The 13,512-nt window shown below is 37.6% G+C and overlaps 1 protein-coding gene across 6 annotated transcripts in view; it reads right to left on the bottom strand.

Moving 5' to 3' along the window:
- LOC122648816 (protein LIKE COV 2-like) overlaps positions 1-13,512 on the bottom strand; it is a 50,072-nt gene that overhangs the window by 19,044 nt on the left and 17,516 nt on the right. For 4 of the 6 annotated variants that reach the window (XM_043842055.1, XM_043842054.1, XM_043842052.1 and 1 more), the window contains exons 1-7: positions 7,821-8,000; positions 5,580-5,632; positions 5,371-5,480; positions 3,050-3,217; positions 2,233-2,330; positions 1,766-1,892; positions 81-207 (exon numbers count right to left, since the gene is read on the bottom strand). In XM_043842055.1, the coding sequence (XP_043697990.1) occupies positions 107-207; positions 1,766-1,892; positions 2,233-2,330; positions 3,050-3,217; positions 5,371-5,480; positions 5,580-5,632; positions 7,821-7,925 (762 nt within the window). In that variant the 5' untranslated portion in view covers positions 7,926-8,000 and the 3' untranslated portion in view covers positions 81-106. Of the gene's footprint in view, positions 1-80; positions 208-1,765; positions 1,893-2,232; positions 2,331-3,049; positions 3,218-5,370; positions 5,481-5,579; positions 5,633-7,820; positions 8,001-13,512 lie in introns of those variants that run through there. The other 2 variants (XM_043842051.1, XM_043842053.1) reach the window with 2 other exon arrangements.

Consider the following 13,512-nt stretch of genomic DNA (forward strand, 5'->3'; position numbering starts at 1 on the left):
AAGCCCCATTAGCTTAAACCAACTAAACTTTTTTTTTTTTTGCTAAGAGCCTAAACCAAATAAACATGCATAAATTAAACCTGACCTCTCGTTGTAGTCCATGGCACTAGATTAATCTGTTGAGAGGGATTCGATCCATAGGACGAGGAAACCTTTGTAATGGAGATATCAGCTGTGGCATTGTCATACCTCCAGAAACAATGATCTCTGAATCATAAAAAATAAAAATAAAAAATCAGAATAAAGTTATTAAAGCAAAGCATCCACAATTCATATAAATCATAGAGAGGACATTGAATGCCGAATTTATAAACCAATCACTATGACACCAAAATTTGCATGGCATGCAACAGGGTAGCTATGATAGTCCAAAATTGCAATCATGTGGCAAGCTAAGGTGGCAACTGTAGTTAGGATTGTAAGAAATTCCTGCCCAGGTCTTACACAATCAAATTAAGAACCAAAGTAACTGTTTCACGGTCCATTTTAGTATGAAAAATAAATAAATGAATTCACAGCATGCCATCAGTATTGAAAAACTTAGAGAGGAATTCCACATGCCATTGTCTATTGGCTTGGTACATCTTCAAGAAAACATACATTCCCCACCTATGTTCTCATGAGCATCACTTTCACTTCCAACCGTAGTTGTAAAGTTCATTTCAACAGCCACTTTGGTGGATCCCAAAATGAATTTTGGTCACTTTCATGAAATATTTAGGTGAAAGTTACTGGTTAATACGTTATAGGAATCCAAACGGGTCACTTTGATGAAATATCCCGAAACCAGATTTGGACCTCGGTCTAGGGTTCCAAACGGGTCTGTGCCAGTCCAACTTCCAAGAAAGCTAAACTGCATCAAATATTAAAAGTGATAGTTTGGTTTTGCACAGTGGGCGAGCCTTGACCCAAAGGCAAAGTTGCCCTATTGCAACCATCAGGTTGCAGGTTTGAAACTAGGAAACAGCCTCTCCATGAAGCGGAGGTAAGACTGCATACATTTGCCCCTCACAGACCCTGCAGTTGTGGGAGCCTCATGCATTGGGATGCTCTTTTCTATAGTTTGGTTTTGCACCAAACTTCACTAGTATATAGCATAGTGTTGTGTCTTTTGGGGACTTACCTCTTTTTCGAAGTTCCAACCCAAATGTCTTTTTGCAATTTTTTTTCATGGTAGCCTAGATGAGTTTGAGAGATGTTTCAGTCTCCAAATAAGTTCTTGAACACATATGTAGCGTTCTAGCAACTTTGACTCAAAATTTGGTATTTTATATGAATGAACCTAACATTTCGATCATTTCTACAAATTCTGTCATTCGGAAGAAATATTGTATACTTTGTATTTTTCATGTGATTTTGTATCGAGGTCTAGAGACACGAAAATATTTTACCCAATTTCAACCATTTTGTTCGATATTTTGAACATTGTAATGGGTCTCATGTGGCAAATCTGATCTCCCCTATTTTATGTCGTACACAGGGCAACATGCTATTTTCATAATATGGGGCTGGTTAGTTTACCCAGTTTCAATAAAGGGATTCGACTACCAATTTTCACCCCAGCCACCTATTTCATACTTATCTTACTCTCCTAGCTTCAAACAAAAGCCAAAGAAAAACCAACTTTTTTTATTTCTATGTTTTATGTTTTATCCTTTTAGGGTGGGTATCAACACTCAGGTTACAAGTAATCAAGTAACAATGGTTAAGAGGATGGACCACTGTGACAAGATAATAGATAGAGCACAGGAAAGAAGAAACAAACCTATGCCTTCTCGAATAGAAAGATTTGGTTTGATGATCTCCTCAGAGTTAACGAGAAAAATATCTCCAATATATAGATGGTTTGTAGGAACATAAACACTACATAACTCTTCATCCATATTTTCTCTCTGCAATCAAGAAAAAAATAATTACAATAACAACAACAATAAAATAATAATAATAATAATAAGCTCCAAGTATACTTGGTAATGGCAATAAAATATTTCCAAACATTCATATATGAATAGAAACATCATATCACATCCACCAACTAAGCCAATACCAAGAAGGAAACTACAGCATGTTTGTTTACAGGAGAAATTGTAAAGGATTGTCAAATGAGAATATTTTTAAAATCCATCTAGGGCTCAAGCAGCAAGCATAGAGTCTTTAAAGAAATCAGTTTGAGAAATGACAAAAAGACATATTTTATGTTTATAAATTAACAAAATAAGAAAGAAAGGCTACCTGAAGGACAACTGATGATGTTATGAAACCAAATGCATATTCACCAACACGTGGATGACGAATAATTGCGACCTCTTTGAAAGCAGTTGTATTTTGGTCTGTGAAGATGATAAATAATGTTAGCTAAATCCATAACTCAGAAAATTAGGCACCATCCAAGAGGAAATGGAAATATGGACATACTACAGCCAAGGTACTGAAGTTTCTATTTCAGTCATGATCTGAATCATGGTAAAAGCCAAAATATATCAATGATTTTAATTTTGGCACTATCTGGCATCAATCACTCTGAAATGATTACAATTTAGTTGATATGTTAAGTCGTTTTTTTTTTTACTGAATTGACTCGTATCAAACCATTCCTTCAACCCACAACCCACAAACTCGAAGCCAGAATCTACCACATGAGAGTTGATATGTCCTGAACACTGAATCAACACCTAACACAACTTATGTTGCAACTAAAAAAAATAAGCACAAGAACACACAAGTATGAGTTGCTCTAGAGTACATGTTGACAAACCATCTCAGTAAATTTCTGAGACATCAAATACTTGTCAAACATCAGCCAATGGAAGCCACCTATAGATACACTCATTTCAATAGGATAAAATTCCCTCCCATGCACATATATATTAAAGCAAAACCTCAGATTGCAATCATCAAGTTTAGATATCGAAAAGTAAGAGCTCTAGTTCAGCAGCACTCAAATTTTATAAAAATGAACCATGTAAAAACCCTAAAACAACAAAAAAAAAAAAAAGGAAGTCAGATACGGCTAGGAAAAATGGAAATAATTGAAGGATTGGTGCTGTACCTGGAGAAATAGCAGCACTAATTTGTTTAGATGCCGAGTATATATGCTTCATTAGTGGCATTTTCTTTATCAACCATTCTCCAAGCCAAAAAATAGTGGCACCCATCCATGATGAAACAAATATACCAATGAGGAATACAAAAATTAAAGATGTCACAAATCCAAGCCCTGCAGCATAGAAACAAATGCCTTGAGACATCTAATTACTACTACTGCTACCAATACCTCCAGAAAAGTGAAGATCTATTTACAAACAACTGAGTATTTAACTAAAAGGCAACATAATCCAATCAATAGAAACAGTAAATTAAAAGAATGACAGTTAAAACAATCCAACACCATTCAACACCTCCATTCCCTATGGATATGGGAAATCTTACTGAGAGCATCATGCCTTGTGACTTAAAGATGCTACTAGTATTGAAAAAGGTTCCTTTCTACTGTGTTATCAGCAAATGGCTTCAAGATTAGAGGAAGCACCGACAGAGTACAACATCAACACATTAATCAAAGCAATCATTTAATCAACTCAGTGAACCAAACAATGGAGAAGAAGAAATGTAGAGGCAAAAATGCATTAACTGGAGAAAAATATGGCACATGTTCAATACTAACTGCAAGTTTTCAGGAAAAATATCAGGTCAAGCTAAAATGCTGGAATAGGCTTCAAATGTTTTTACCCACAGTGGAGCCAATTAATCTCCTCAATCTATGCCATTCCCTGTTCTGAGAACTGTAGTAGCATCCCAAATTGTAGACCCGGGTCTAACAAGATTGGATTGTTTATCCCATTAAGTGAACCATAAGAATTTTTCATACTTTTATAAAAAGCAAGAAATTTTTAAAAAGGTATAGAAATCTATATATAAATACACATGCACACATGGATTGCTGCAAACATGTTTTTTGGAGTTTTTTAATTTTAAAAAATTCACATGAATTATAGTTTTGTGGTTTCTTATTCGTTGTCCGGTCTTTTGATAATTATTAGAGATAAAAAATGACCTCTTAGACAAGATCTTATCATCTAACTTCTTCCCTTATTATATAACTACAAACATTATGATAAAATAAGTTTGCATCACTTAAGCTTTTCCCTTGTTATATACAGACAAGGACTTAAAGATCAGGGATCCTGGTTCAGATTGAACACTGCCGATCCAGATAGGCTAATTCAGCCTGATACTGGGCGATCTTTGGGGGAAGATCAGTGGGATTGGAAAGTAACAACTGGATTAATCCTGGTTGATCCATACACACACAATAATTAGTCCAACCCTTGAGACTACAACTGCAGAAACATCCCTTTTTCATTTCCTTTTCTCTTTTTTCGTATTTTCCAAGGGGACCACAGGGTAGGTGGCAACTGCAGAGTGACAGGATGTCAAGATATATGCCCAACTGAAGCCGCCTCGAAAATGTAATGGGCAGGGGTAGGCAAGCCCATGCCCAGCCCAGTCCAGCCATTTATAGTAGGGTTGAGGCAGCCCACTTAAATAATACATTATTTAAATTATTTGATTATAATAAGAAATGAGAATCAGGCAATAGGGTATGCCCTCCTTTCATCCTTGTAATTATTTTTCTTTTTAATACAAATTGACCTTTGGTGAAAAAAAAAAGGAGAATCAGGCAATAGGGAGGGTCAGACAGGATTTGAGTGGGTTTGAAGGAGGCACCAAAGCCTAGTGGATCCAGGGCCTATGCCCTAGCCCCACCCATTTAATACTCAGGCAGAACCCAATAACAACTTGTTTTTTAATCAGCCCGGGTTCAGGCAGATTAAAACATGCAGGTTCAAGCAAGCTTTTCTGATAACACCCCTAACCACAAGGTGGGTGGTGTTTGCAATCTTTCCCAAGTATTTTGTCTCAGTAAAAGATCAACCTTCGAGCAACATCATTTTCTTAAGTTTAAAATTGAGGTCACTGTGAAAACCAACACAACTGTTAGCAAACAAACAGTTACAAGAGTCTTCTTTCTGTCTCTTCTTGTGACTGATACAGTTAGATTGAATAAGATTTCACAAGTGCAGGACAGACATCTTGATAAGAGAGATCATATACTCAAGCAAGCCAAAACAAAACCAGATGTTTGCAAATCCACTTGAAGCCTACTTGTTTTCAATGAAACTAACTGCATCTGTGTTTCTCTGTCTCTTGATTAAACTGTACCAATTAGACCAAGATTTGCAAAAGTGACAGTGGACCATCTATCATCGAATTGAGCTAGAAGTAAGGAATCAATAGTCACTTTTCACTTTTGAACTTAGGAAAGTGTAGCATACAAAGAAGATCACAGAGAATGCTTTAGATACTTACCAAAAATGTCAATTCCAAGTCTTTCATATATTGGACTGAAGAAACCATCAACAAATTGAATAAACCACCATGTAATGAAAAAGGTAACCGCAACAGGAAAAAGGACCACACTGCACTTGCACAAATGAACTTCTTTAGCTTGGCAAAATTGAAGAAAGAAACAAGGTAATGTTTAACAAACACCAACTTGTGAAGCAATGATTTATTACCATCCAGTCATGAACTTTTTGGAGATCCAACTCTGGAAAACAACAAAACAAGCCTGACAAGCATAGGAAACAAAAATGTCAGGCATGGAAATGACTGCGTATTCTATATCAAAATGATCAGTAAGTAAGAATAATTACCAAACAGAAACTATGTTACCCAGGTTCAAGTACAAGGATTGGGTACAGGTACGTGTCGAGTCGTTGGAAGCACATGTCCCCAAACTACTGAAATATGTGTCCAACAATGAGTATGGGAACAGGGACTTGGCCAAATTGTGTCAAAAAGCACTAAATTTGTACCCAAAAATAGGGTGGGGGTTAATCTCCTTATTTTTCACAGCCAAGTCCAGGAATCTAGCTTTTGAGAGTGCATCGGAGACATAACAAATATCTATACCCATATCATGTCATGTTGACATGGGTACTCATTGGTACATGAATTGTCCAGGTAATAGAGGACATAGATAGCATCTTTGTCCATTAACAGTCCCACCATATCATGCACACATCCACCCCAGTTTTTGCAGGCATGTACTCATTCATGAACACAAACAAATTATACAAAATGGAAACACCTGTGATGTTAATCTTTTGTGTGAGACTAAATTCGTAAAATATATGGCACACACACAAACATTCAGAGATTCAATATGAGATGTCCTTGTGAATCCTTAATTGCTATTAGTGCGGTTAACATTTAAAAGTACTAATTAACCCTCCCTTCCCTCCTCAGAATACCATTGATACAAATTTTGTTTACTCACAATCATTCAAAAACTCTAATAAGTTGGACCAGGGGGTGGTGAGGATAAATTTGAGTTAAACAAGGGCACTGGCCTGCTGGGCCTATTCAAAATTCATTGAATGCTAGGCCCAGTTACAACTCATGAGCAGCCCTCTTGGTGTGTGAGGATCCTTAGAAATCCTTTCAATATGCTCAAGTTATCCAATCTTCAAAGCTCACAAGAAGGAGAGAAACCTTCTGAGATTGAAACAAAATCCCCTTCACTAATTAAGGAAAATTCAAAACTAATAGATTTTCAACCCTTTAAAAGCATTGCTACCTAGGGCACTGACATCTTTCTCTCATGTGAGAACCATAGGACCTTGAAATGCTGCAAGGATTTAGTTCTCGGAGAATAGCTATCATAATTGAGCTTCAATGTTGTCTTAAGGAGACTCCTTACAGTGGCGCCTAGGTGACCAGGTGTTCTCCCAGGGCTAGGTGACACGGGCATATGTATCATAAATGTGTTTTACTTCATATCATTTTATTTTGTACATTGAGAAGAAAAACTTATTTATGTCTATGCTCTTTAACTACTTTTTATCATGGCCATACATATTGCTACGTACATTTGTAAACCATGTGGTATGAAATCAAACATGCACTAGCAGTTGAGTTACGACAGCCAAGTAGCCAATGCATACACTTGAATAATTTTTTTTTTCTTCTATCATATTTAACATTGAGCGTGCTAAGAAGGGAACTGAAAACTCTAAGCCAAAGTTTGGCCCATTAAAGTATTGGGGCTCAGCAACCACCTAGGCTACAAGCCTCCAGCCACGTAGGTGTTTTGACAACAATATTGTTCTTCAATTAAATAAAAGGGAGGAAATTAATAAAAATGCCACCATCTTACAATATTTTAGTATTGCTCTCCATGTAATTGTTTCCCCAATATCCACGTGAGGTAGCCTTGGCTAATCATGCACATTGGTCATTGTACAAATTTGCCCATTCTTAACAATTTCTTATCTGTTATTGGGAACCAGAACTTGAGGTTGTAACATTTGCATTGTCCAACACATATTACTCAAAGGACATTGAATGGAGTTTCAGTGAATGCTTCCACCCGTTTCACCTTTTTTCCCTATTTTTCTTTTAGGAATCAAACGAGCATTATCTGCATTCACCATTTGATTCACTGAATATAGCAAATGCAAATCATCAATAAACAGAATCTTTCACAGGCTAAAATAACAGCAGCCAGCAAGCAAGCCGAAAATCCCCAAATCTACCCATCAAAATATAAATCAACAAATTAACATTTTCTATCGGAAGACGGGTTGAAATTTTATGAAACATTCGGGGCTCAAAGTTTGGGACACAAATCAGATCCGTAAATCACGAAGATTACCAAACAAATGACGGGAATTCGATAAATAAAATATATAGCCTGAGAGAAATGCTCGTGCGCATATTAGGAGATGGGAGAATAAGAATGAGAACTAACTGACCTTACGAGCGGAGGAATTGGAGGAGTTAGGTGGAGACTTTGCGGGATCTTCGCCGGCGCTACCTTGACTCAAAGGAACTGACGTGGATTCCTTTTCTTCAGCCATTTTCGCTTGCAGAAAACCAAACCAAATAATAGTCCAATCTAGTCTCTCTCGGTCTCTCCAATATGATGAAATTTGAGCTCTGAGAAAGACAGAGAGAGTGTGGATTCGGTTGATGGTTTTGAGTGATGAAATTGAAACCTAATGGAGTGCACTGCAACTATGAAAATTGAGAATTGTGATTTTTGAGAAAGCTGTCGCCATGGAAATCTTGAAGTGTAAAAGTTTTTAGTAACCAAAGTGTTTAAAACAGCTTAAGCAGTATTTCTTAAGCAGCAAAACCGGGCAGGGCTTTCTATTTGAACGTTTTCGAGTTGTCCAATGAGATAATGGGAGTTGGAATTTAAAAACCAAAAGTTATCATTGGAACAGGTTGGCGCCTGTGTAATCGTGTTGGCAGTTGGCACCACCTGCCATGTGGTTGTTCTTTTGTCATTATCTTGAATTTAATTTAATTAATTTAATTAAAAAGAGAGTTTCTTTTTGGTTGGCGCACATTCTAACGGCTGGACTCCTTAGACACGAGCTAAATTCGAGGTTACAGACTTGCAGCTTGGAAAGGAATCTCCAAATGGCACATAAATAGTGGCAGATTATATGGGCCATTTGTGTACTGGTAGCGTGTGTTAAATTATTTTCGGGTTTTTTTCAAATGTCCCCTTGAAAATGGATAAATTTATAGTTTTTCTCTTGAATTTTTATTAATTTCATATGCACCCTTGCTTTCCAAACTTAGTATCCCTATAATCCTTCCCGTTGGTCAAGACGTTATGTTATAACAGATCTCAATTTTTAAACATTGTTAGACCATTCTATCCTCTTGATAGAATAGAATGACAAAAATACCCTTACTTGAAAATAAAAAAAAACTGCAAGATCCTTCTCTTTGAAGATTGGTTAGATTTGCAAACTTAGTTCCTAATTCTGAGTTGCTGATCTCCATCCCCATCCCCTTCTTCTACTCGATCTCCCTTCTCTTCCGCTACCTTTTACTTTGGTTCTCTTCACTAACCTATGCAACCGAGCCCTAATTCTGATCTATGAGGCCAAAGATAGCTGCAGCAGACTTGGTTCCTAATTTTGAGTTGCTGAATCAACTTGGCCGATTTCTGCAACCAGAGCATCTATTGAGTTGTTGTTTTGGAACTCCATTCCCCTGCACCAGAGCTTTCTTAGATCCTTAAGAGGGCCTGATCTGAGTCTTGTTTTTGAGGAATCATAAATCTTAAGTTCAACACCTGCGGTTCTCTGTTTCTTCATTGTTGCACTTCAACTCATTATATCTCAGCAGCCTTGCATCCATCAAGGTTCATATTTGGAGGCTTCCTTCCTATCACCAGGACCTTCCTTCGATCCAAGTTTGACATCAAAATCAGAAGCGTTGAGGCTACTGTAATCGGATGGGTAGAAATGGAGTCGGATCCAATGGCGCTGTTTTGAGGAAACCTTAAAGTTATAAGTGGATTCGTTTGTGAAATTCTTGCAGAAATGTAAGGGACTGTGGAAGGCAGAGATGGATCTTGAATTTGGGCCTTGGCAGAGATGGAATCGTTTTGCGGATTCGAGGTACTTGATATCTGAATCCCAGTTACGGTAGTCTGAATCGGCAAGTCTACCATTTGCAATACCACAGTTCAGGATATACGAAATTGATTTGGTCATGGAGACACTGGATGCACAGAGGGAGTTATAGATGAAAGAGAAGAAAATAAGAGATGGGTTTTGGTTCTCATGGCTCGAGGGTGCGTGAGAGAAGAAGATGAAAGATCTGAAATGGGATAAAGGATCTAAGCTAAACGATTTGGGGAAGAAATCTACAATTTTCAAACAGAAAGAACCTCAGTAGTGTTTTTCTAACCAATCTTTAAACAGAAAAAACCTGCTAACTCATCTTCCGTTTTTTTTTCAAACTCTAAACGATTTGGGGAAGATGAGTTGCAGGTTTTTTCTTTTATTTTTGTTTATTTTTTCTTCATAAGGGCGTTTTTATCACTTTACCCTATCAAAGGCAGAATGATCCAACAATGTTCAAAAACTGGGATCTGAGGGATTATAGTAGTATTTAGTTTGGAAAATAGAGATGCACATGGTATTAGTGAAGTTTTGGGGGGCAATTGTAAGTTTATCCATTTTCAAGGGGGCATTTGAAAAAAACCCATTATATTTTTTTAGGTAGAAAAGTGTGTTAAACAGTCATTTCAGTCCGGTTGGGCTGAATCGTTTCAGGTTGAGTGCGTCAAATCGAAACCGTTTCACAAAGCTGATTTACAATATGGCGGTAAGAAAGGGAAAATTATCTTCTCCATTTCCTGCTCGCTTCATGTCCCCAAGTGCCTCTAATAGAGGGGGGGAGGGGCGGACCCAACCACGCAGTGTGATCGGGTAGGGTAGGGTGGTCATTTTGGCCCTTATTTGAAGAACTTGGGAAATGGAGCTGATAATGATCCATAAAAAGGGGTGAAAAGAAAAGTTTTACTCCCACATGTAATGGAGTCAAGGCCTCAAGGGAGTAAAAAAAAGATAATAAAAAATAGGGGTGTTATTTTCTGGGTGGGATGTAGGGGCCATGCTATGTGAGCCACCAATGAAAGCGCACACGGTAGCACAAAAGGGGATGAAATTTCTGGCATACATGGGGGGCATGGCAGTCATTTCGGCCCCTATTGTGGATGGGCGTAACCCCTACATTCCACGTAGAAAACATTCTCCCTAAAAAATGAGGTAGAATAATAAAATAGGCAAGAGATCGGTTCAAGCCTTTAGCATTTGGACTTGTTTTTTCTTTGGTTTTGAGGTTGTATTTTATGTGTTTCTTTGGGTTTGGAAGAGAGAGGTGAAATATTATAATGGGGAGTTGTTCTCTGTGCCTAGGCACATGAGGTTGGGCTCAATGACCACCCTGCCCCCCTGAGTGGCAGGCTCATGTGCTTGGGCACAGACTGCATTGTGGCACAGAGAACATTCTCCCTATTATAATATACTATTTGCTCTTTAATCTTTCTAATTAGTGTGAGAGAGAGAGAGAGAGAGAGAGAGTGTGTTATAATTAATTCCACAAGGCTCAAATTGCCCATGCACGTCATTGTGATAATGGGCTGTATGTTCACAAGGTGATCAAAGTATCAAATCACACCAAATTTTTCGGCAATGGCAAAATTAACTGATCAAATAAACTTTAGGACCAGTCTAGAGATGTTTTAGGCCAAACAACACAAATTGAAAGCTTAAAATTTTTTGATTATGGATTATATTACGGTTCCCTTTTTTTCCCCCCGATAGGTAGGCCCCAAGAATAGTTGAACCCATAATCTCTTAATTGTGAGAAGTTGATCCTTACCAACTGAGCCATCCTCTTGGGTTCCCCTCAAGTATTGTTATTAGTTCATTTCTATTTGGTTTATGTTGGGAGGCTTTAGGCTTAAGGAAGAAAGATTACAAATCTGCCACATAGTAAACAACCACCTCTCAGGTCTCGACTGATTCTACATAGAGACTAACTGTAGACAAAGAAGACAATCACCTTCAACTGCCATAGACTAATGGAGTTTGTTTGTTTTTTTTTTTAAGTCGACAAAGCAAAAAAGGGACATTAATGATGATGGTCAGATGTGCATTGAGTAAGGGTGCCAATTGGTTGGTTTCAATCGGGCTTAATCGATCCCCACCAATTTAAAGTGTCACACTGTGAATACCCATTTAGGTAATCATGCCATGTAGACCAGGGCATAGACACATAATTTGGCTTGTGTTTATTGGGTTAAGCAGTCTTTAAACGGACTCAAAGTATACGGGTTCAGATTACTGTCAATTATATAAATATTCTAAAACTTGGAGAATATTAAAAAAGGATTGTAAAAATAAAAGAGAATGATTATAAAAAAGGTAATCTTACGTATAAGGGTGTCAATTTGGGATCGGAATCGGAACCGTCCCAATAACGTCCCGCTAAAACCTGGTATTGGACTAATGGGACGGTACTGATATCTGATTTTGGTGCCGAATGATAAATGGGACGGGACGGTTCTGGGATGGGATTCCGAACGGTACCAGTATCGAAATACCAATTAGGTACCTGATGGTATCGAAACTATTAGTACCGTTTAAAAAGAACGAGTATATAAGATCTTTTTTTTTTAAAAAAAAAAAAAACAAAAGGGTATAAGAATTACGACTCATTAGGGTTTCACTAATTACCTTTTGAATATGAAGAGGAACAACAGATCAACAATCGTAGCTTGAAGTCTCTCCTCACAGAACCTACTGCAGTGCTACTCCCTCCTTCCTCCTCCCTCGACCAACTACATCTATCAGGTTCTTCCTTTTTGTAGTATGATACCATACTACCATGTGACATGTGTGATAAATAGAGTTTTGTTTGGAAAAATCCAAGAGGAAACACAACGGGATTTTTCCATTTTGTAGGACTTCTCTAGATTTAAAAAAATGAGAAGCTTATTATATATGATCTTAAAGAGTTTGAAGAAGTAAAACTATGATTTCATAATTTAAGTTGTTTTATAAAAGCAGTAGACAACTTAAATTTCATGATAGTGAAAAAATTCCACACCACTAATAAACCCGTCTTGTTAGAAACAATTAAACTTCTTTTCCCTTTTTCTACAGTGCCTAGAACAGTTTAAGAATCGGTACCGTCCCGTCCCGCTAATAATCGGGATTGGGATCTAGGTTTGGTCCCATTAACTAAATGGGACGGTACTAGGATTGACACTTTTAGTACCGGTACCAGTACCGTCCCATCCCAAATACCGGGAACCGTCCCAATTGACACCCTTACTTACGTAGCACCATAAAGAGTGAAATGGGTAATCTTATTTATATATATATATATATATATATATATATATATATATATATAGAGAGAGAGAGAGAGAGAGAGAGAGAGAGAGAGAGAGAGAGAGATAGGTTTCGTAGTGGGTTTAGAAATGTAGATGGATAATCGAATTGAATTGAATTTGTTTATTCGAAAAACCAGATACCAGATATGAATTCAGGCAGCTTTTAATATCCAGTTGATAATTAGGTGCAGATTCGAATATTGATGTATCTGTTTTAATAATATCCACTCCGAATATAACATAGTATTATTTATAATTATTTAAAATTTTAATTCTATATGTATTATTCACTTCATATTGTAAGTTCTTCCCAAAACTAAGGTTTAAGCTTTCTTGATCTCCTCTTTTAGCAAGTTTTGTGGTAGGACTGCATCAGGGTTGGGTTTAGTTGGGCCCAAGCCTGACCTGATTCTAACTTAGAGTCAGAAAAATCCAATCTTGATCCGCCCTCAGAGTCAGGCCAAGGTGACCCTGATTGGCCTTGACCAAGGTGGGGAAGAGAGATGTATGGGTTAGTCAGGTTGGAAAAGGGAGATGAATAGGCTTACCAGACTCGAAAGAAGAAGAGAAAGAAGAAAGCAAGGGAGGACGAAGAAGAAGAACAAAAAATTAAAAAGAAAAAGAACACAAAGAAGAAGACAAGGGATCAGATTGGGCCAGGCCGGACTCAGTCCGATGCCTCAACCTTGACCTGGCCCAGCCCTAACTCGGGGCCAGAAATTCCTAATCCTGAC

The sequence above is a fragment of the Telopea speciosissima genome, chromosome 1 (genome assembly GCF_018873765.1).
Source record: "Telopea speciosissima isolate NSW1024214 ecotype Mountain lineage chromosome 1, Tspe_v1, whole genome shotgun sequence".
NCBI lineage: Eukaryota > Viridiplantae > Streptophyta > Magnoliopsida > Proteales > Proteaceae > Telopea > Telopea speciosissima.